We start from the raw sequence: 23551 nt of genomic DNA, 5'->3' as shown, positions 1-23551 counted from the left end.
CATACAAAAGAGACAGGACAAAGTGCTCGCCAGTAACGTCAATACAAAGTTTAATCCCCAGATGGCTGGCTTTAGAGGCATCCCCATCACCACCATAAAGAAAAACTGCCTTCTCGTTTGCACTCCTTTCAGCAATGACTTGTTGCTGGGATGCAAAAGAGCACAAGTCCATTTTTCTTGGCCTTTGAAGATTGTATTTAAGAGGGGTTTTACCTTTTTTTTTTTTTTTTTAGAGTTTGGGAATAAATGGGAGTTTTTACTCTCTATTGCTGTCACTCAAATGCTTCTCACCAGCAATAATCATTTTGGTTATGGGAGCAGGTCAAAAGCCTCTAGGACTCTCTGCTGGGACAAATTTCCCCTGGAAAACATGTTACTGCTCCAAAAAAAACGCAAGAGGAATCTTGAGGGCACCAAAACGAAGGGACAGAGATGAGCACCCACAGAAAACACCCCGGCTGGTGCCAAGCACCTGGGTGGGGCATGGGGTCAGCCCTGGGCTCGGCACACAGCTGTCAGACTGCCCCACATCCCGATGCTTTTTTTGTTGTTTAAGATAATTTCTGCACACCCTTTTGCCCCATTTGTCATCCCAGCAATAAACACTTCTCCAAACACTGCCGTGCTCGATGCAGCCCCACCACCAGCGCTTGCTGGGCAGCAGCACCCACGTGCCAGCTGCCAGTGCTGTGGCACGGCGTCGGTCCCTCGCCAGCTCCCTGCTCTTCATCCTCGTCCTTTCACGCTCACGTCCGCGCCGAGAGGGCCGGCACGTCCCCGGAGCTGGAGGCACCTCCCCGGCCCCTTCACACAATGAGCACCAGCAGCAATTCCAGCTGCAAAGTTTGCTTTCCTTGACACACAGTTTACTTTCTCCATTCCCCCGCATCCCGCCCCTGCCACTTACCCCTCACTCCAAAAAGGCGCTCTCAAACAGGCTTAAGCTTTAAACAAATAAGGGTTTGGAAAGCAGCAGCCTGCTCCTGTTTCCCTCCCCACCGCCCCTGCTCTCCCCCCGCCTCCACCTCGGAGCAAGGGCGCAAGCGGCGCTGGCAAGCGCCGCGCAGGCACAGAAAACAAACACGTGGAGCCGAGCCAGCTGTGAGGTTGGATTTGGCGCACGCTGTTTGCGGGAGGAATAAAAGCACATGGGAGAAGGGGGAAGAGGAGAAAAGGGCAGAGCGGAGGGAGCTGGGGGTGCCCTGACAGCAAGGGAGGAGTGCGATGCATTAAAAAACACTGGCATGTACGTGAGGGTCTGGACGTAAGGGTGCTGCTCTTGTGCTCTGCGTGGATGCAGCTCTTTTACAACATTTCCTGAGCTATTCAGCATCGTGCTTGTCCACCCCTTCCCTAGCGTGTTTTTGAACATGCTTGCCTCCCTTCCACGTATGTTCTTGATGCTGCACGTGAAAAACAAATACGCTTTTACCCCCTGGGGCTCGCTCAGCCCGAGGGTTTCCTATCCCCCATGCTCACGGTGCTGCAGGGGGTCAGCCTTGCAGTGCAGGGATCACCGACCCAACTTCCCCTAAGCCTCAGCGGAGATTACGTGCCTTGAGGGCACGCATTCACCCTAATCCTCATCGCCAGCCTTTTTTTTTTTTTCCTTCCCCCCCTCAAGTGTCCCTTTCTGAAAGGACTGCAGACAAAATATTCCTCCTCTTACACCCCATTTCCCAGGGGACGTCTGCTCGGGTATTATTCGGCTCTCACCGGTACGATCTAGCCGTGGGAACGGTATTTGCAGGCGTGAGGAACAGACTACCTACGGCCTTACGTCAATGCCGGATCCACGCCGGCTTTCCTCCGCCTCTCTCCTCTCCCAGTCATCTCCAAATGACACTGAACAGAAGCCCGTGCATGTTGCCTGGTTTGGGGTAGAATCCAGCGATTCGACACGGTTTGCCTGTGGTTTCCACCCAAGACTGTAAACCAGCCCCGGTTATTTTGGCAGGCCCTTGGCTTGGAGGTGGTAAGGAAACCAGCAGTGCCCAACTGGGCCAGCAGCGGGACAGCCCAGGCTGGCCACTCGGCCCCCTGCAGGCAGATTTCCAGGGGTCTCATTACCGCCCCTGAAGCACAGCAGGATCTTTCCCCTCTCCAGAACCCGCCGTGAACGCCTGTCCCTCAGCATCGCTCCAAACCACGAAGCTGACCACAAGATACGGTACTTTGACATCGCCCCTCCTGCGAGGCACGTTATGGACATCTGGCTGCAGCCAAGGAACATAACTTACCCTGGAGAAATCCTGTGATTGCTTTTTTGTTCTCAGATTGGATTTACTGGGGTGCCAAAATGCCCGTGGATCACTGCAAATAAAGCATTGCTTGAAACCACACAGCCCACTCTAATTGCTTTCTTTTAGGGTTAAAATTCTGTAAAACGAAGAGGGATAGCAACTCAGTCACGGAGGTTATGACTCCACATTTCTGGAATCAGCACTTCATCTTTTGGACAAAACACAGCCCTACCTTGTGCCTCAGCTTCCCGGGCTGCGAAAACAGGAATAGCAAACCCCAGCCGGTGCAAGCAGTACGTGCGTCAGACAGCTTCGGATTCTCAGGTGCTAGACAGGTATGCGGTCTTATTATTTATACTGCTTCCTGGTAGCCCCAGGATTTCTGGATTAGTAAAGTACAGATGTCAGCATCCTAGGGTTACGGCTTCATCAGCTGAACCAAGCAGGGAGGGGCAGGCTGATTACAACAAGGGGAAAGAAAAGAATTTGCACCACACACAAAATATTGCGGTTAAGGGAGACAACATCCAAGAGATTATTGACAACAGAGAACAGGATAATTCAGTGGGCCTTGTCAGACTAAACTTTCCGTAATCACAGACTCCAGGGAAAGTGTTTGTCAAGCAAACACTGCAACATTCAAACAACATTGAGCTACAAACATTCAAACATCCAGCTGCCAAGAACTAAGTAAACAGGGAAGGAGAAGCAGCAGAGTCAACGTGCCACCATTTGCCAGCGCCCCGTGGTCGGCTGTCGCAGCCCACCCGAGGCCATCGTGAATCCAGGGGGCTGAGCTACAACAGGGAGACCACCACTACATCAGCTGAATGAGAAGCAACTTGTGCCTTCAAAATACTGTCACAGAGCCAGGTAGGTGCGGGCAGAGCAGTCAGCATGGGATCAGTGGATATTTTCCTGCAGTGCCTGCATACACACGCAAACACCAGGGCAAGTGAAATGGAGCCCAGCGCCAGGCTGAGGGGAGATGGACCAGCTGTGGGGAATGCTGTGCTAGGTGCTGCAAGGCTATGGCCACTCTACGTGCTTTTTATTTAAGTGGCAAAAGCCAGCAAGAGGGACGAAGGGGAACCTTGACTGAGGAGGCAAAGGAATTTTCTTTTAGTCATGCAGTGGAGCACAGGAGGGAAACTTTGCTCTCCTGCTTCCCACTCAAGAGCCTGTCCATCGGCCAGCGCTTCCCATCCATGGTTCACAAGGCTACTGAAAGGGGTATGTGGATGACTTCAGGGGTCCAAGAAAAGGGATGAAAAAATGTAAGTTCAGACTTTCTGCAGAGGAAATCGTACACATGAAATTTCCAACTAGGCCTACAGACCTCTGTAACCCATTACGTGTAACCACACACATGCTTCTTCTGTCCACTTGTCTCTATTTTCCTCCACCCCATCCTGACAGGTGAAACCAAATATCACAGATATTCATTTGCTACAGATCAGGCCCCTCTTGGCAGCCTAGAAAGAAGTGTGCAAGACACAAGGCATGTTTCAAGGCCAGTACTGGGCACATTGCTCCTGGTGACCAGTGTGCCCACAGCGGTGCTGCTGTAGCCACGCCTTAGTGCATCTGGGACCATCTGAGCTACGTGCAAGAGACCAAAAATTCACACATTGCTGCCACAGCTGTTGGGGAGAAGAAGCTTATGGTCTCCAGACCAGTTACTGACACCTTCTTTGGAGATGAAGGTCGTGGTTATGTTCAGGAGGTTCACGGTGGGAGTAAGAAAGCTATTTTCCTCCTAGCCGGATGAAAGGGGGTTATGAGAGATTGGAAGGCTAGAGAGATTGCTGGTCCCCATGAAGAAAGACCTTTCAGGTTTAGCAGCCATGAACAGTGACTCTGCCTGGGCGTACACTAAGCAACATTTATGCATTTCATGTCATCAGGGTGTTCGTGCCTTTGGTCCAGGTCTCCATACCATCAAACTGCCCAAGAGCACAAATCAAGCCCTGGATTTTTTTTACTGGGAGGTGCATGACCTCCTTTGGAGACCTGACACAAGTGCTGCAAGAAAACATCGTAACGAAAAGATCTTGCTGCTTTAACTTTCCCTTCCCTGTATTCTCACCCTCAGCTACAGGGCAACAACCCCGGGGCAATTAAATCAGCAGCCCACACACCACGCAATATTTGTGGCCCAAGGCAGTCGCCAGTACAGCAGAACATGCCTGCGTAGGCTTTCCATTCTGCCATGCCCTCTAACACCACAATTTTGCAGCCCAGGAGACTGGCTGGAAACAGAGGGAGGGAGCCAGCACAGGCCTCCCAGTGGTCTCCAGTGCCACCACAAACTATGTGGGGCTCGCTGCAGCCCCTCTCCCAGCAGTGCCCCCCTGGCAGGGCTCCTCTGGCCCCAGGCGCTGAAGGACAAGGTGTCTCCAAAGCGTCTTGCACATCGTGAGGCCTCCTGATGGGAACAGCTGAAGCAGAGTTCAGCAGCATCCCAAATCCCACCAGGTGCTTCTGGCAGGGCAGGAAACGGCACGGCAGTCTCGACTCCCTGTGGGGAGAGTGCTGATTTTGTTTTTTGAACAGCAACCACACCATTTCTGGATCCTCACTGATAAACAAACGCAGATTTCTCATCCACTCTCTGTTTTCCAACAGCAAGAACCTCGGGCTGCCGTCAGTACTCAGTCACAACAGCAGACTTTGGCTTGGGACTGCTCAGGTCACCTGGGACACACAGCACAACATGGCCACATTTTAGGACTACGACTTTGGAGCTTCCCTGCGTGACAGAAGTGGAATGATGAAGGGTTAAAGCTGGTATAACCTCAAAACCGCTTTTCGCTTTCCAAAGCAAGAACATCTTTGGCAGGGTCCCCATCTGGGAAATGACATCCCTCCCTCCCCCCTCTTCTCCCCCTGAACTCAGAACAAAGCATTGCACTGCCCAACATGTTCCTCGACCGGTTTCATCTTGGTCCAAATGCTTCTTGCGTTTTAACTCCTGCCAAAAAGAAATGCATTAAAAAATAATATAAAAAAGGCATGTGTGGGGCAGGGGGAGAGGAAGCAGAGAGAGTAGAGGGAAGTCATTAAATTGAATCTTGATTAGCTACCAGTGGTGGAGAAAGGAAACAGTGGGGAGAGGAGATTTTTCCCTTGTGATATGTCACATCATCTTGGGGCCAAAACCAGTGGGCCCAGAGGAGATGAGACTTCTCCACACAATCCTCCACCTAGGCCCAAACCTAACTTGCTTTGCCTTTCCAGACCATCACCAGAAGCAGCATCTTCTTCCTCAAAATGTTTTCCTGCCTACCACTACATACATTTTTCACCGCTCCCATAGCTGCAGCTCTCCTGGATAGTCGGAAAGCGGCACCCAGGGCTGGTGGAGACCAAATGCTCTTATCTCATTGTGCTGGTCCCAGGGCCACACGTTGAGCATTTTGCCCCAGAAGGATACTTCTTGTTGCCGCAAGGCCAAACCACCCCCCGAGCCCTCACAGGCAGAGGGCTGGAGGACACAGCCCAGCCAGCCAGCCTGTTTGGTGGCCTTTCCGCCTTCACTGCCAAACATGAAGGCCTGGCCTCGGCAAAGCCACAGGGAATCCTAGAGGAAATGCAGCCTGCAGGAGATGGTTGCGTGTGCTCTGAGGATGAGCTGGATGGGCCAAGAGATGATCCCCAGACGGCTTCTGTCTCCCAAACAGACACCCTCCAGCCAAAAATACAAAAATCACATCAGTTAAAGAAACATTTAAGGAGAGGGAAAAAAAAATCACCACAGAAAAAGCAAGCCAGTTTGGAGAGTCTGCAGATCCTGAACCCAGGGACACGCAGAGGATGTTTTTTGTTCCCTCAGTACAAAAGCCCTCGGCTTCCCTTCCTCCTCCTCATTCCCGCATTTCCCCACCGGGGCTGTCAGAGACAGTTCAAGGCTCCTCAGCAGCCCAGGCAAAACCAGCCCTGGCTGCCCCTGGAGCACGGCCAAAGGGCGATCCCCAAGAGCCCCACGCCTGGCGCTGGAGGCTGCAGGGCCCTGCCGTGGTCACGGCCTCAGGCTCTGCGGCTGGCACCCGGCGGCACGTCAGGAGGGGGAGAGATTGACTCCTTTTCTTTAAGTATCTTGTTACTGGTATATTTTTAAACACAGCTGGCCGCAATTTTTTTTTTCAGCAAAGCCATAAATAAATAAATACTTTAAGGAAACTTCCTGTGATCCGAAAACTTCACCTACTGCTCTAGCCTTTATCAAATGGCATTCTCTCTCTGGTATGTGTAAGCTCCACTTGCTGATGCCTTCCTTCCCGTAAGGACCAAATCCATTGAACCGTGGATAAAATTTCAGGATTTCATTGCCTGCATTGTTTGAGATTTTAACAGCAAAGCACCCTCCTGACCAGCGTGCCAATCTCATTCTTGTCCCATCTTATGGCCTTCTATTTGTCTTGCAAAAGGTGGTACCCTCTCTGAAGACCCAAAGGTATCCCCCAATCCTGTCTGCAAAATACTTCTCCCATTCTTTATGAGGGTACCACCTGGCACCTTGACCTGTCTTCCTCTTTGCAGATCATCCCACCTCTCATCAGCTCTCACTCCTCCATCCTTGTCAACTTGTTTTAGAGAGTAATCTGTTTCTACAGCTGTAAAAAAAATATTCAAAACCACCACCTGTCATGACATCCTACATAAAATAGTAAGAATTACAACAACACCCACCACCTTCTATTAGCGATCTGTTAAGGAAAGCAAACAGCCACCCACTTGTGAAGAAGTCTGACAGGGGAAGCAGCATTTCTCCCCTAGCCCTTCCCCTGTCTGCCAGACAAAGCCTGTTTAGCAGCGTCTGTGCGAGACTTTGCTGTTACGTAAATAGCAAATAATGTCTTGGAATCAGCTGAGAAAAAAGGCCCCCAGCCCGGGGCCCTGCACACAGAGCAATGGAAGTGCTTGCCCCCAAAAGGATGGCTTTCCACAGTGCTTCTCATTTGACCAGGATGGTGCCCATTAAACCCTGAGAAAGATGGCTCGGAGCTCCAGGCCTCCTCACCCCAATGCTAAGCCACTTCTCGTAGCCCAAAAAAGGAAACAAATTCATGACCAAATTGCTTCCAATATTTTTTTTCCAAGCTATTGTTATGTGACTGCATTTGGAAGTAAGAGAGAAAAACAAATGCATGACTGTGGTCAATGTCTGTGCTAGAATAGGGGAAGAAAAAAAAAAACTAAACCAAAAAACCAACAACCCGATCCTTGTTTTATGTGCTTAGTCACTTTTGGAGAGGACTGTACCCGGGGAGGAGAGCAGGCAGAAGCAGTGACACACCATAACCAGCCACCAGGCCCTGGGCCTCAGGGGGCTGACAACAGGAGATGCAGAACAGACAGGAATCTACCGTCCATTTATTAGTGTATGTCACTGAGCACAAGAAATTCTTAAAAGATACAGCCTCTGGTATTTGCTCAGTTGTCTACCAGGGAAAAAGAAATAAAACTCATTGGGTCTTCCAAAGATCCTTACGTTACCTGTCCAGTAAAGGAAAATAAGGAGCAATCGATTCTCTTATTTTACAGAGGTTCTTTTAAGACAACAGTATTAGGTACTCTACAGAACTGCAATAAAAAGACATCCTCTGCCTCAAAGAATGTCTCTCTAATTGCTTACAGAGACTGTCAACGCCTTCTTTGAGAAGGGAAGTCTGTGACTGTCCCATAGCACCAATACCCCTAGAAAAAACTTTCACTGTTCCGTGCAAAGTCATCTGTGGACCAGCTCAGTCAGTACCTACCCCACCACCATCCCCTCCAAAGTAGGTGAAATGCTGTCACTTGCTACAGACCACACAGGCAATATGAAAAGTGGGAAGGAACAAAGACTTTTTCCTCACTCTGTAGCAACTGGGAAAACTCGGCTATACAAGGGAAATCCAATCTCAGACGTATCAGTATGGAAAATACCAATCGTTTATTAACTTGCAAAAATGCCATAAACTCTTTTAGGATGAAAAGTACTCCTCGGTTTTGAGGAAATGCTGCTCCATGATTTCAAGTCCAGTTGAGCATCTGCCATCCTCTGTTTAGGGATGGATAAAGCAAAGCATTCTCATGTAGTCACATCTACAACACACTTCAGGATTTAAGTCTCTCATGAAAGAGATAAGCTATATAAACATAAAGTGTAACAATGGAACAAAAAGCAGCTTCCAGAATTCCCTCTACAAGCCTAATAGGGAAATGATGATAATTTCCCTCTGTGCTTCTCGCCAGCTGAAGTCTGTCTGTTTTCCAGCCCCCCTGCCCTGCCGATAACAAACATCTGTTGGGAGCGTCCTCCCTCGTGCAAGAGGGGAACAGACCCATCGCAGCCTCTGGGGCTCTGTACCTCAGCAAAGCCCCTGGGGAGCCCCTGCTATAAAAGCCACAGAGAAACCTCTGCCAGCTTTCTCTATCAACTACAGAAGTGTTACATGGAAAATGAGTTGGTTTTTTTTTGCAGCCCCCAAGTAAGGGCCTCAGTAGTTAAGGAGACCTTAAGAAACAGCATGCGAGGAGTCTGTGGTGGAGGCGACCCCTTGAAGTCCACCCCAAACATGACTTTCTAATGATCTCTACTTTAGGATCTGCCTTCCTATCCCTTATCTACCAGCAGCTTTTACTTATTGACTGATTCAGCAGAAAGCCCTGGAAGCTCAAGGCTGCAGGCTCCCAGACAAGGCTGCCTTGCTGTGGCTCAAAAATGTCCTGCTGAGGCCTCCTGGCCTGCCACATGCCACATCTGCCAGCCCTGTCAAGCCTCTCCTCGAGCCACATGAAGGGATCTGGGTCCACACGAACACCGCTGAGCCCACACAGCATCACGAGATCAGAAATGCTGAGAAGGTTGCCTCTGAACCCCTGGGCCCCGATCTGTGGGGCAGGAGGGAAGCAGAGCCATGGCTCCCCTTTCCAAGGAGGCTGGTCTGTCTCCAAGAGCGGCCTCCGGGGAGGCTGCAGCCTTGCCTGCCTGGGCAAGGGCTCCCCGAACCCGCTCTGACACGCCAGCACCCCGCGCTCGCCCCGGGTCGGCGAGGGCTGGGAGCACCGCTCCAGCAGCGCGGAGGCACCGCCAGCGGTTCCTTATCAGCCCTCCCCAAAACAAGTAAGGACAGGGGCGTTCGGGATACGGCCCAACAAGCCTTGCTCGGCCCCGGCACAGGGACCTCAGGCATAAGAGGGTAAATTAAAGCCAGGAAATTGGGAAGGAGGGAGGCGTGAGGACCCAGCAGCAGCCCCACATCCTTTAGGAGGCAGCACGCGCTCAGGGAACGGGAGCGCATTTGAAGGACCCGCTGTAATCCCAGTATCATTTCCCATTGCCAAGTCTGAGAAGAAAGCAGAACTGAGAGGGATGTGTATGCTGGGAAGGAAGGAGACGTTATTTTCACTAAGCATGAGGAGAGATGGGTGGCACAACCCATTTTTTTTTTTTGATATCTTCCCCATCCCACAGACTGCCCAATCCAGCTGGACAGAAACGAAGGCAACAGCTATGTTGGTGCCTCCTCACAGACTTTCATGCACAAGGAGCAACCTGGAACCAACAAGCACAAAAGAAAAAAAACGTACCCATGCAGCTGCCTGGCCACCACCCTACCACTCCAAAGGCACTTACTGAGCCAGGGAGTCACCTCATCTAAGACCTCTTCTGTTAAGTTATTTAGCTGGCGGAGGGCAGAATGAAACCCGCTCACAAAATGGAGGAGTCCTGCTTCGAACAGGCTCCTCGCCCTGCAGAGCAAGGGAAGGAGTCATCTCCTCATCCAGCCGCAAAGAGCCCTTGGCTACACAATGCCATTAAAATACGTTTCAAAGCGTTCCTCCGTGCAAGGAGCCTCTGACTGCAGCGGAGGCTGTTGCTCACGCAGCAGCAGGACATGGCCACAACAGCCCCCAGGAAGACTTGCCCGTAGCTCTTTGCACACAAACAGGTGCCAGAGGAGGACGCCTGTGCAGGCCACATCCCTCTACGTGCTCCCCAAAACAGTGCCACAAGTCAGACCAGAAAGGAGGGCTGAAGCCGTCCTATCCTCCTTGAGAGATGGTTCCCCATTTCTCTGACAAGCCAGGCTCTGCTCATGTCCCACTGTCGGGGTCCACAAGGGTGCTCCATCCCAGGCTACCTGCACCAAGTAGGAGCTGGGCTACCATCCAGACACCCAGCATGTCCCCAGCCCAATGCTCAACATGGTCCGGAGCTCTCAGGAAGAGCAGCTCTTTTATTCCTACTGCTCCTCATCCCTCCTCCTGCGCCTCCCTACAACGCACGGTATTTCTGTGCTGACTGCAGAGCGGCAAGCAACGTGCCCTCTTGCATCTGGGCCGCAGCACATGGGCTTGGCTTTGGCAGTGTCTGCTAGAGCTCATCCTTGGCTCGTGTACTAAAATTAAGTGCCTCCAGAGCAGGAGGAGCACGGTCCCAGACCCCTCGAGAAAGAAGGCACGCAGTATTTATGCAGCGAGATCGTTTTGCTTGCAGCACGCACTTTTATTACACTGACTCTCAGCTCTCCCAGGTATCTTTCAAAGCACCACAACCAAAAACCAGCTGACAGGAGAAAACCAAAGTCATTCCCTTCCCCTCAGCCACCCGCTCTTGCAGCACTCCACAGGGACAAGACACTACCAACAACGCCTGCAGCATCAGGAGCTCCATTTGGACAACCACTCACTGGAGCCACCGTCCTTCGTTGACTGATGCGAGCTGAGGGCTAAGGGAGATAAGACTCTGTTATGGACAACTCTCAGCTGAAGAGAGCTTTGAGGAAGAGTAGCCCTAGTGATGCTCTTCTGAAGAGCAGGGCAAGGTGGAGGATGCAGCACCGGGCTGGGTATCAGGCAACACAGTGTCCATACTAAGCTCCAGTCCCCATGTGCTGAGTGACCCCAAGGCACACAAGTCCTTTTTCATGCTTTGTTTTCATCTCCTGTCCTGCTTTTGTCTTACTGTTTCAAAGCGGGAGGTAGGAACTGTCTCCCACTACAGGCTAGCACAGTATCTAACGTGGCTGGGTCCCTGTCTCGGTTAAACCTTGTAGACACTACTACAATACAAATAATAATTTAGGTTTTGGAATACAGTGGTGGCGTGGCAGGCCTTCCTCAGGCCTTTGCCCAGGGAGCCAGTGTTAAGAAACCTCTACTTATCTTCAATGCTTCAGCTGTGCAAAAACTGGGTTACACTCAGATTTTTGTGGCTGCTGAAATTCATGCTTGTTTGCTTGGTCACTCGTTTGGGAAATTTTTGGAAAGGTGGTTCTTTGAAGTGGCTCGGATGTTAGGGGTGTCCAAAGCTATCCCAGGGGAGGCAGATTATAGGGCAGAGAGCAGGTTAGGTGGTCAGGCATCAATGATAAACATGACTTGCCACTTTGCTCTTGCCATCGTCCTCTTTGTGCTTCTTCTCCCTCCTCCCCAAATCTGCAGCCAGGCAATCATGAGGAAAACCCAACAACTGTACATATAGCAAGTATGTTCCTGCCTAGCTTAGTGCGTTACGTAAATAGTTGACCCTTGCTTGCACAAAAGACAGCAGTCTCCATGAGGCGATCAGCAGGGTCCCACAGCTTGTACTGCGTGTTTGTGGAGCTCATGGGCTGCATGGTCACCGAGCATAGCTGACCATCAGCCTGAGACCTTCTCCCTCTCTGCTGGCTGGGAAGAAGTCTCTGGCAGGACCTGGAGCTCAGGTGCCAACACACTAAGCTACTCGTGTAACGTTCACCGCTGCTCAGGTGGCCAGAGTGGCAAAGTCCTCAGAAGCAATTTGCCCTTGAACCGTCTAGCACTTTTCCTCTACGGCATTACGGCGAGTGCTCGGGCACAAGTTGGCACACAACGAGCTCTACTCCTCACCTCCTGGGATGAAAAGACCTCTTTTCTTCAGGTCAGCTCCAGCTTTGGATGTGTCCCTGGTGTTGATGGACACATACCGAGCTGCTGGGATGCCTCTCTTAGGAGCCCTCTGCGCTCATAGCTTCTCACAGCCCTGTCTCACCCCACAAGCATCAAGCTCCAAAGGTGCCCAAGAGCTACAAGCCAGATGTCCAGCTTGGCCAGCTGAGAGGTAAGGAAGTCCCCACAGGGATTCAAAGCCTGGTAGATATCAAGCCCTCCTCCTGGCGGAGTCCCACAGCTCCGTTGCAGCCTGGCTGGCCAGGCCCACACAGAGAGATGGTTATGGGGTGCTCATCACTGGACTCAAACCCCTTTACAGCTGGGGATTTACACCACCGTGCTCTCCTTCTACTCTGATAGCTCTGACTTGGAAACTGCACTTACACTGTTTGCAAGCCAAGATGTGCCCGACAGCCACTTTTGAAATAAAGAGCGTATCGCCATGCAAGAGTAGGTGGTTGGGAATAATCTGGGCAGCTGTTATACTTGTGACAGTGGGACCGTCCCACAGACTTGCCAACTGCGACCTCGTATTTAAAAGCGAGGGGAGAGCTGTCTGGTCCCTCAGCGCACACCTTTCCTTGACTCTCCACCATACCATTAAGTCACCCCAGGTGCTCTTGGAAAATCCCACCCAGCGCGTTTTTGAAAACATCTCTTGACACCATGACTCAAACCTACCCCTTCAATCTGACAGTGCTTGGGTTTGTTAAACAAGCAGCTTTCGGTGGGGGGAAAAAAAACAAATAAATCACATTCACCATCAACTCAGATTCAGGGGGCCCAAAGGAATCGCTCATGGACAGCAGCAGGCTCTGAAGAAGGCTCACCCCTTTTACCACCCACGGACGAGGAACGTGCAAGCAAGCACCACCTTCCTGCCCCAGAGGGGACTGCCATCCAGCAGAGGACTGGAGCGATGAGAAGGCTCTCCACGTCAGCTACAGCCCAGGGAGCAACTTGGGACAGAAGGCACTAGATGAAGTAAATTATTATTCAGCATCCAGAACACCATTGGCTTCCAAATAATTGTCTATTTGTGTGCGTGCATGCACAAGAATCCTCGTTCCATGGTCTCTGCCAGCATATTCCCAGTACTGCCACTCTCCGGGGACAAGGCCCATACTTGTATTCAATCTTGGTGTTGGATCTCGAACACTAAAGTTTCAGATTTTGTTTTAAAAAACATTTTCTCTGGCAACCAGGCTGTTAATGGATTTGATGTTTTTGCTCTTGCCTCCTACCTACCTTTAAAAGCTTGGCACCAAAGGGCTTCTTTGAAGATAAGGCCAAATTTGCAATTTAAGGGGTGGAACTTCATAAAGCTAGACATGGAGGGATGGAGAGGAGGAGGGAAAAAAAAAAAAAAACAGGAGCCACTTTGCGTGTCGAGATACACACTGTACAGTAGTACATAAGACTACAATGGCCTCTCTGTACCACCGCTGGCTGGAGCCGTAAATTTGCTGCAGCTGCAGCGCTGCTACCTACGCTAGACTCCCCACGGGTCACGCTCAGCGAGCGTCTCCTCTCCAGCCGGACAGCCAGCCTGCCCCCAGACCAAACCCAGAGCCCACATCCACCCAGCACGCACGGGTGGACGTCCCCAGAGGCAACCGCAACAGCCTCCCGTCGGGCTGCCAATGCCACAGGAGGCTCTCTGCTGAAACCGACGGCGGTCCTAATCCGAGAGGGTTTTTTTGGCAGCCAGCAAAGCCACGGCCTCTGCCGATCTCCGGCAGACCTACCCTCAGCACCACAAGGAGGCAGGGAAGTGCCGCTCTCAGGTTTTGCAGGTGGAGAACTGAGGAAACTTGCCCTAACCCCGGAGGAAATCTGGATGCAAAGAACCAAACCCAGCTCTCCTGCCATCCCAGGCTCGTGCCCTAAAAGGCTGGCATCACTAAGCCAGGTAGCTGCTCTTCCTAAAAGTACCAGGATGAGTTACAGTGACATTACCAGACGAAGCAGCCTTTTGCATGTAAATGCTATACTCTAGGCCAGTGCATCCACATTTGAGGTTTATTTCTCAAACGCTACATCAGTAGGTCTGCATCTGCACAAGCTTTCTTAACCATACCAAGCTCAACATTGGTCCGCGGGGCTCTGCCTAACCTGTCCTTTGTTAGTTAGGTGAAAAACAAAAAGCAACCTCCCTGTGATACCTGAAAGCTGCCAACGCAACTCTGACAGGGACCTTCACACCCTTTTCCTCTCCACTCCTAGGATTTAAAGAACAGGAGAAGAGCCTGATGCACAGCCTTTAGACACAGAAGCTTGTTCAGACTCACTGGCATCACAGCCAGCGAACGCATCCTTGCACTTGGCAGGGCTGTAGGACCACAGCTCTGCACAAGTGCAAGACAATCCCTTTTCCAGAGCAGACCTTGCAGAGCAAAAATGGCATTGCCATCATGGGGCTCGGGGTGAAAGACTTACTCCCTCTGCCAGGCGCAGAAGCTCACAAAAGGTGACCGGTTTCCAAGCCACCATCTGGCTTTCACAGACATACACCACAGCCCCAAACCTCTGTGATCTCAACAACAGCGGGTTTTCATAGCGGCAACACGCTGCTGCGTGGTTTGGACGATGCCCAGCCAGCCTCCGACTCGCTGCACGGGCACAAGGTGCAGCCGCGAGCCCCACGTCCAAAGGGAGCTCAGGGAAGGTTTTGGCCACAGGGCAGCAGCATCCCCAGAGCAGCCGAGCTGAAAGGGAGGGTAAAGCTTGGCTCTCACCTCTGCGCTGGCATGCTGCCCACAAAGAGGGCGAAGAAGCTCGAGCACGTCCCACACGCTCCCTGAAGCACATTTTCCTCCATCAGTCCCACCAGAGCCAAAATAAACTGGCACTGACTCTTGTTCAAGTGCTCCTGTAAGGCACAAGAGCAGCCCGAGAGCCCCTCTCAGCCACTGAGCCTCCACCGCGCCAGGTGCTCTGCTAACAACTCCATCAGGCACAGCTGAGCCCCTCAGCCTGTTTGTCCTTTCACAGGGAAGAAAAGAGGCCATTTTAATAAAAGGAGCATGCAGGCTCCTCAGGGCAGGGATCTGTTGTTCCCTGTTTATGTACAAAACCCCGCACCGCCCGCGGCAGCTTCAGAACCGCGTGAGCACTGAAGGCTTTTCCCCTACAACAAACAACTCTGAGCTCCTCAGCCGGCTCGCTTCCACCGTGCTCCAGCTCCTTTTGTCTCTGCTTTCCACCAGCTCTCCTGCAGCTGTGTTGCTGGAGCCCACGCTCCTGTGGAGAGCAGATTTGAAGATGCCTTACGCGCAAATGTGCATACAAAGCAGATTTTGAAGGCTTCCCATCCTGTGAGCGTTGCCTCCAGAAAACAAGCTTCAAGCACTGTGCTCAGCCAACGAAGCAGCGGAAACAATGTCGTGTGATTCAGGGCCAAGAAGGACTGAACCAGACACCAGGAAATAAGAAAAGATGTTTGCGATGCATTTTGTCGAACACTTACTCAAAAAATACATTTAGCAAAAAATGGAAGCCAGTCTTCACTGGGACCTGCAATCCCTTTATTCATTACTCTCTGCAAATTGTCCTTGTGGCCTAGGAGCTGGAATACATAGCAACCTTTTAAGCTGAGACTGACCACAGGAGCACCAAAGTACACAGCAGCAGGTTTTTCCCTCAGGATGTTTTCAGTCTAACCAGAAACAGGAAGTCTCTGAAGGTTTTGCAAGAGAGCTTCTGCGTTGTGGGATACCCCATCCCAACAGCAGACTTTGCAGGGCAAAGCTCTTAGCCCGGGAGGCTATGGCTTAAACCAAGTGATTTGCAATCCCTGGTCTACTATATGCAAGCAGTAATACATCAAAATACCCTTGCACATAAAAGAAGTCCAAGCGAATTGCTCCTCATACGTCTGAGGCACTCGGCGTCAGGCACTAAAATGACTGGCCATTATTTATTGCCTAAGAAACTCGTGTTAACCCAGAGTCACTCTGGCCTACTGCTGCTGGAACTTCTTGAGGGCTGAGTGACTGAGACTGACTGAGCCCGAGGTCCCTGGAGACCCATCCGGGGCCAACCTGGTAGGTAAGGGGCCCTTTGGGAGATGGCCTGTCTTCACCTGGGCACAGGGAAAGATTTCAGAGGCGCAGAGGAGCATGGCCAAGCAGGTGTCCCCCGGTGTGTCTGAGCTCTGCCCTGAGACACAAGAGACACTGCTGTTGATGGCAATTTGGGTGGCAACGTCTGCCCTGCCACAGCGCTCACCCCACCTGCACAGGGTTCAGCCCCGTTTTCTGCAGGGGGAAACTGAGGTACAGGGCTATGAAGGAAATTGTTTAAGATCGTGCAATGTATGTGCATTGGCTGTGGCCACAGTCCTGACAGCTCAACATCCAAACCTCTGCATCCACCTGAAGAGTGTCTTTCCTCCCCTGTCACTCGTCTTTCCTCTCACAGCCCAGGCAGAAGAAGCAATAGGGTTTTCTTTTGCCATGCATGGTCTCGGACTGTGAGGCCTCTGTGCTCATGAGGACACACAATTAAGGAAGAAGCTGGGAAGCAGTGGCAGGTTGGTATTTTAGTCAAGCATGGTCATCCAGTAGCAATGAAGAGAAACAATAAAAAATCAGGTCTGCTCTAAACAGATTAGTTTTCTTAACTGAGGGAAGGAAGTGTCCCCTCAGCATCTCGGGGGGGAGTGGGGACAGAGCAGGCTGCTCGCTTCCCAACCCCACCTGCACTGCTCCTTGCTGGGCAAGAGGCTCCAGGCGGCTCCCAAAGGGCAAAATCTGCTGGCCGAGGTGGCCGGGTGGAAGGAGCTGAACCAGTAACCTGAAAGCACAGCACAGCTGCAAGTTTGGTATCGAGCGCTTGGAGGCATGTCTGATGTTAGTTTTGAGGACTGAACGTAATTTCAAGAAGCATGGGGGCTGGGCAATAATTCACCTGTCCTCTGAAAGAGCAAAACTCCAAGCTGAGAGTCTCACACCCGACTGGCTGGGAAGGCCTCTCCAAACACCAGGCACCCAGCTTCACTTTGCAGTGGTGAAGAGCCTCTCGTCCTGTACTTACTGGGGATATCGTGTCAGTATTTGATACAGAAAAGCTATATTTTCCAGACCACAGGGCTACAGAGCATCCGTAAGACTTACATGCCAGTTTGTAGCACATATATTCACCTGTAAAAGTTCTCCTTTGCACCAAGCAGAGAAGAGATGTTTGTGGTTTCAGCTATTTGTGCTGGGATATCTCTCAAAGAAAGGTGTCATGGGGCGAGCATGTGTATGTATGAGAGAGATGGAAAACTGAACTTACTTTCAAAATCTGCACAGGACCCCTGCGCACTCTCCAGATGAATCTGCCTCATTTTCCCCAGCGGGGAGGACTGCTCTCTACCTGACTCCAACCCTCACAGCAAACACCTCTTGTCTGTGTTGTATTGTGGGATGAGTCTCTGTAATTGTAGCTGGGGGGGTGGGGTTTTTTTAAAAAGTACATAGAACAAAACTCCATTTATTTCTTGTCAGAGAATATCACTCACTCAGCAGGGAGCTCACAGCTCTCCCTAATTGTCCTATTTACTTTAGAAGGTCCCAAGATGACTCCCATTAGCAAGGGAAGTTATTTCACCTTCATTTCTTTAGGTCACTTAAATAAACAGAACAAATCTTCATTGCAAACCCGTGAAATGTTTCTGCTGAAGTCCTTGCCAGAGCCATAAACCTCAGTATCCAACCCACTGAAAAAAACACGTGCATGTATGTATATATGCATATATATGTAAGAGTCCTTCAAACGTAGGCACATTGAGGCAGTTCAAAACACAAGAAAACTAAGTTAAAGCCCTACTCGCAAAAGCACCCACATTCTTCTAATATTTTCCATGACAGTTTTTTAGCCCATGGGAAAATAAACTTTAATGGCAGATTGCGAATTAACGTACCAAAAAGATACCGTGGTAGTGATATAGAAATTAGAACTGGACACCAAGAAAATCAAACAATTTAAGACATGCCTGGAATTACGGGCGGGCACACAGTGTGTGTGGAAGCCTGTTATCCCACTTGCATAATGCTGCAGAGAGGTCAAGAGAGTTTCTTTAAAACAAACAAGAACAAAAAAAACCTTTAATAGACCTGAACTGCCTTTCCTACAATGCCAGTGAAATCACACTTGGGGTGCCAGAATTAGCTGAGGAAGTGCTCAAAGACACAAGATTTGTATTAAATACCTTTTGCCAGCTGGAGGTATTGGGAAAAGTCTATTACTACTTTTCAAAGTAATTATTAGCATATGCAGAGCATTGTAAAAGGTTTCATTTGGACACAGCTACAAATGCTGCATCCCACTTTGTCCCCAGCACATTTGCTATTTGCAGCCAACACCAAGACCTGCCAAAGTTACAGTACACGCAGCAAGGCACACATGCACAAATCCTCCAGCATCCCGCCACAGAGCAGAAAATCACTTCCCCCAACCCAAATCGTTCCTCGTCCTTGCACCAGAGATAAAAATCTACAGTTGCACAAGAGAAGGACTGAAATTTTGCTCACGGATTACCCACCCACGCTTTTCTTTGCAGGAGCAGCCCCTTCACACAGCACAAACCAAAGTGTATTTGGTTGTGTTTGCAGGAGCTGAGACTTGCCTGCAAACTCCCATCTGCTTTTGACAAGAGCTGGAGCAACAGGAGATGAAAACATTTTTTTTTTTTTTGCACAGCTTTTCCCTCTCCCTCTCTCCACCACACTCCTCGACCAGCCAGTGGTGAGGACAGGGAGATGTCGTGGACCAAGCTTTAGGGGAAGTTTTAAGCAAAGCGCCGCAGCACCGCGGCGTGTACGTGCTCCGGGCCCTCCATTAATGCCGCCTGGCCGAGGAGGAAGGGCTGGGAGAGGATGACCCACTCCCCAAATCCCACCTGCCCCAGCACAAACCCGAACCCCGCACTGGCTGGGGCCAGTGGGACATCGGTCTTCTCTTGTCACCTCCTTGGCGCGCCCGCTGACCCCTTCCCAGCATCCCGACAGCAACTTCCCCAACTCTGGCACAAAGCCGGAGGGCTGAGGAGGGGGAAAGCCCCTCACCCCTTGGCTGGACGCCCCCCTGTCCCGCTCCCCGCCGCTTCACTCACCGGGGGCTCCGGCCCAGCAGGCGGGGGGAACACGACCGTGCCCGAAATTGAGCGAAGCAACAAAGAGGCTTAACTCCAGGAGCTGGGAACTTCCAGGCCGGATCTGCGGGGAATTCAGCACACACACACAGAGAAGAAAAATAATAATAATAAAGAGAGAAAAAAAAAAGAGAGAGAGAAAGGAAGAAAGCCTGTTTTGGGGGGAAAGGGAGGGGAAGGTGGGGGCCCTTGACTTGGGGGTTGCCGGCGGTGTTTTGCGGCTGGTTATATGCGGAGCTGAGGCACGGCGGGGAGAGCAGCGCGGGTGGAGGAGGAGGAGGAGGATGAGGAGGAGGAGAAGGAGGAGGAGGAGGAGGAGGAGGGAAGGAGAGCGAGGACGCGGGGAGCCAGACCCTCCATACGGGAGACGGCTTTTGGATGACTGAACTCCCAAACAATTCCCTGCTCCGGCTACTCCTGCCCCAGCGCCTCTCCCTCCTCCCCTCCCCCTGAGGAGGAGGAGGGATGAAGAGGAGGAGCCAGAGGAGGGAGAAAACACAAAATTAAACTCCCTTCCCCAAAAAGCAAGGCAGCGGCCGCCTGTTCACCCCCCCCCCCCCCCCCCAGCAATAACAATAACCAGCATCATCTGGACGTTGTCTACCCTGAAGGGAGGCCGCCGGCACCCGCGGAGCTGCTACCCGCCCGGCCGCCGCACTCCCCCCAGCAGGCGGAAGCGGGAAAGTTGGGCTGAAAAGTTTGGCCTGACAAGGAGGGAGGCCGCTGTGGCGGCTGGGGCAACGGGGTGGCCCGCGGGATGGTGGCCGCAGGGCCACGGCTCCCCCAGGGCCAGAGGGGAGATGGCGGCCAGACCTCACCACACGAAGCGGATGCCCCGGCATGGGGTCGGGAGGGATGGGCAGTGGCCGCAGGCACTGTGGGCACCAGGGACTGGGGGACTTGGGGGTTTAGGGGGCAATGTTTGGGCTGTGAGACTCTCTGGAGGTAAATATCATTGGAGGTGTTGTGGTAGACCTTCTGATTGACCTTGCCACCCTGTAGGGACCAAGTCCTGAAAACTGTGTGGAAGTTTCTCCAACTACCTGTTGGAGAAACCTTCAAGGGGTCAGACAGCTTTCCTACGGGTCTGCCAGCTCACCAGCAGGCACCCGCTGAAGGTACCTATGAGCAACCGTGCACAAGCATGCCCTGACCTGCAGCCTCACAAGCCGGGTAGCTTCTTCAGCCATCCCTGCTCTTTCAGGCAAACCTGCCAACACCGAGCCATGCCAGGTTTTTGTGTTACGCTCAGCTCTGCATGTTACATGTCTGCAGGAGAATTAGATCCCTCCTCCAGGCTCTGGCGATGGCTTGCAGGGTGGGACTGGGCAAGTGCCTGTCGACACTGTGTGCCTCAGTTCCCCCAGTTGTGCGAATGGAGTTCAAACATCTCCATAGCTGCCTCACAAACCAGTGTTTGTGAAGGGACCTGAGGTGCTTTATCTGGCCGGCATCACCCACAGACTCATTCCCTCCAGGAGAGGACACCCATCCCATTTGCACTGCTGTGGGACACAGGACAGACCATCTGTATCAGGACGTCAAGACACCTGAAACAAGAATGTAGGCAGAGAAGGAGGAAAAGAAATGTCTAAGTAGGAGGCAAATTTTTTATGCAGCCAGATGAAATAATGTGAGCCCAACTGTTTATTTCAGGTTGCAGTTTTCCACCAAAGTGCCAGCACTAATATTTTGCTAAATGAACACAGTCCCTTCCAATGGAGGTCGAACAGCCTGTGTGATTTTAGCCAGCTAGTTTCAAGGAAAGTGACTGACTCCACAAATTAACCCATAAATATGGCTTCTCTGAAGGTGATGTGGAAAAAAAGTGAAACAAGAAGGAGAAGACCTTTTCTTCCAATCTTCCCCCTGGCAGATGATTACTCTTGGGGAAAGTATCTCAAGCACAAATTTTCAAAAAAAAAAAAAAAGCAAGGACACCAATCCTTGGAATCAAACCAAACCAACTCCTGCTCATTGCCTCCCTCCACTCCAAAGGACGTATATGTGCCCAACAACATACAAGCTAGTAAAATTACCCCAGAGGTGCAGGGAAATCCTGTCAAAGTTCTACAATAAAGATGAGTTTGAAACAAATCTGCTGTCACTGCAAAGTCAGACTAGGATTGTTTACAAACTATGAATAGGTTTCTCACACCTTTGCCATGCACAGAGCATAGATGATACACGTGATTTATAGTTTCTAAGTCTGATTTCTGTTGTTGTTGTTGTTTCTGCTTGGTTTTGAGTTTCTTGTTTCCTCATTTTATGACAGGGATACTGAAAATTTCAAAACTGATTCATCTGCGTGGTTTCTGGAGTTCCAAGGAAATATGTACTGATGGCTCGTCAACTTGTACATGAATGGGCAGGCTTACCAAATTGAACACAAACTTCCTTCCTCCCCAGCATTAACTTTGCTGTCCAATTATCTTTTAAAGAACTGTTTCCCAGAGTCCAAGTTTTTCTTTTCATTGCTCAGCAACACAGCCCTTAGGTGCTAAATCCATATGTAGACACCTCACTAAGTGGACTAATTTTTACAAGTGCTGAGACCTCTAGCACCTGCCTTATCTGAAAAGCAGTGGTTTCCTAATTTAGAGTAGTCGTAAACTGTCCTAAATTAAAACAGGAATTGAATTAGCCCTCACGAGTTTTAGGCTTACAGAGGTGGGAAGAAAGAGGTGAGGGAGAAGAATTAAAGCTACCCTGTGAAAAGAACTGCCCTGGGGCTTGTTTCGTGCTAGGGGAAAAAAAAAAAAAGGCCAGGATTGCAGCCCCACAGGATTACATTCCCTGTTTATCCACAGGGAGGAGGAAACGTGGGGTGCAGCAGCACCCTTCATTTACTATTCTTCCCACATCAGTCTAAGAAATGCCTTGGGGATGAAGTAGGAAGCTGGTTCGTGCAACCATGTCCCCTGTGCATCCACAGACAAGCTCACCGGCTCTAGGCTGGCACCCCTTTACCTCAAACCACCCACCAGAACTGCCCTCAGGTTGTCATTGACCTGGCTGAAGTTCAAAGCAGTGAGAAAGCCAAAAACCCCTCCTTTAGCCCCATTCCCTAGGGTTTAAGGAAGCTTTTACCATGGGCATTGACCAGACGCAAGCTGCGGCTGGGGGGGACCCGTCCCCCTCTGGAGGTGCTGGAGCATCCCGATCCTCGGCCCCAGCCCTCTGCGATCCCAGGCAAAATTCCCACTGCTGCTGCTGTCGGATGCAAAGGCTCCTCCTCGGGCCGCAGGAGCTCCAGCTGTTTGACATTGTGCGGAGCAAGGCGGGGGGCACCGAGGGACTCCGCATGAAAGGGCGAGCTCAAAGGAAACCGGACCCTGGCATGTCGGTACGATACGCAGTGGGTAACAGGCTCAGTTAAATTTGCTCATTCAGCCAGCTAAGAGGGAGAGTTTTCTCATCCGCCCTGCTATGTTTAATTCATCCACACATGCCTCCCAATTATGGACGGAGCAATAAACAGAAGGGGATGCTGGGGGTGGGGGAGAGACGGGCAGCCCCCAGCCCCCAAACCTGGGCTCCCCGAAAAACTGTGACTTGCACACTGCTGTCCTGGCTGTTGTCCTGGGGGGGGGGGGGGCTATCAGCACTACTAACTCTGACTCCCTCTAAATTTTAGCGCAAATTTGTGCCTCTCTCTTCTCAGAAACACATTACAGGAGTTGCATGCACAGATTGATGCTTCCAGGTGTCCATGCCCAGCCTCTGAGTCAAGTGAAACTCCCAGAAAAAAATCTGTGCAGCATTCCTGCCTCCATCGAGGCTCCTGGACTTGCTCCCAGGTTTTTCTGTTCCCACAGGAGGCATTGGGCCATGGAGCCAAAGGCAAGGCGCAGAAAGCCCTCCTTTGCAGAGTGAGCTCAAAGCCATGTGGCTGCCTTGTTGGGAATTCATGGTGAGTCTGGTGAGAGAGGACAAGAAGGCAGAAAGGACACATCTCCAGGAGCTGCCCAGTCCGAGGGCAGCAGCCTCCATCCCAAGTGGGGAAGTGAATGGGAAGCCCCTGGTTCAAAGGGGTTTCAGCATGAGTTTTGCTTTGTTTACCCTCTTGTAAAGCTATTTGTTACTTCGATAATCCATAGGAAATGGGATCATTTCTCTCCCAGCTTGTCAAATTAAATAAACAAATAAAACCTTGCTTGGCTGGTGAAAAGCTTAGAAAGGAAAGTGTATTTGTACAGGGATTCAGGATCTAAGCATCTTTCAGGGGCAGAAGATTAAGAAAGTAATCAGAGAAAGAAAGAAG

The 23551-nt window shown here is 51.1% G+C and overlaps 1 protein-coding gene across 8 annotated transcripts in view; it reads right to left on the bottom strand.

The window, feature by feature from the left end:
* Nucleotides 1–19723, bottom strand: part of BOC (BOC cell adhesion associated, oncogene regulated) — a 47277-nt gene extending 27554 nt beyond the window's left edge. For 2 of the 8 annotated variants that reach the window (XM_080566752.1, XM_080566753.1), the window contains exon 1: nucleotides 14888–19228. In XM_080566752.1, the coding sequence (XP_080422878.1) occupies nucleotides 14888–14960 (73 nt within the window). In that variant the 5' untranslated portion in view covers nucleotides 14961–19228. Of the gene's footprint in view, nucleotides 1–907; nucleotides 929–2240; nucleotides 2701–14887; nucleotides 19229–19248 lie in introns of those variants that run through there. The other 6 variants (XM_080566757.1, XM_080566759.1, XM_080566760.1 and 3 more) reach the window with 6 other exon arrangements.
* Nucleotides 19724–23551: the final 3828 nt, after the last annotated feature.

This window comes from Anser brachyrhynchus (genome assembly GCF_964034855.1).
Source record: "Anser brachyrhynchus genome assembly, chromosome: 1".
In the NCBI taxonomy this organism is placed as follows: Eukaryota; Metazoa; Chordata; class Aves; order Anseriformes; family Anatidae; genus Anser; species Anser brachyrhynchus.
The sequence above is the reverse complement of the archived record's forward strand: the minus strand, read 5'-3'. Positions and strand labels throughout refer to the sequence as shown.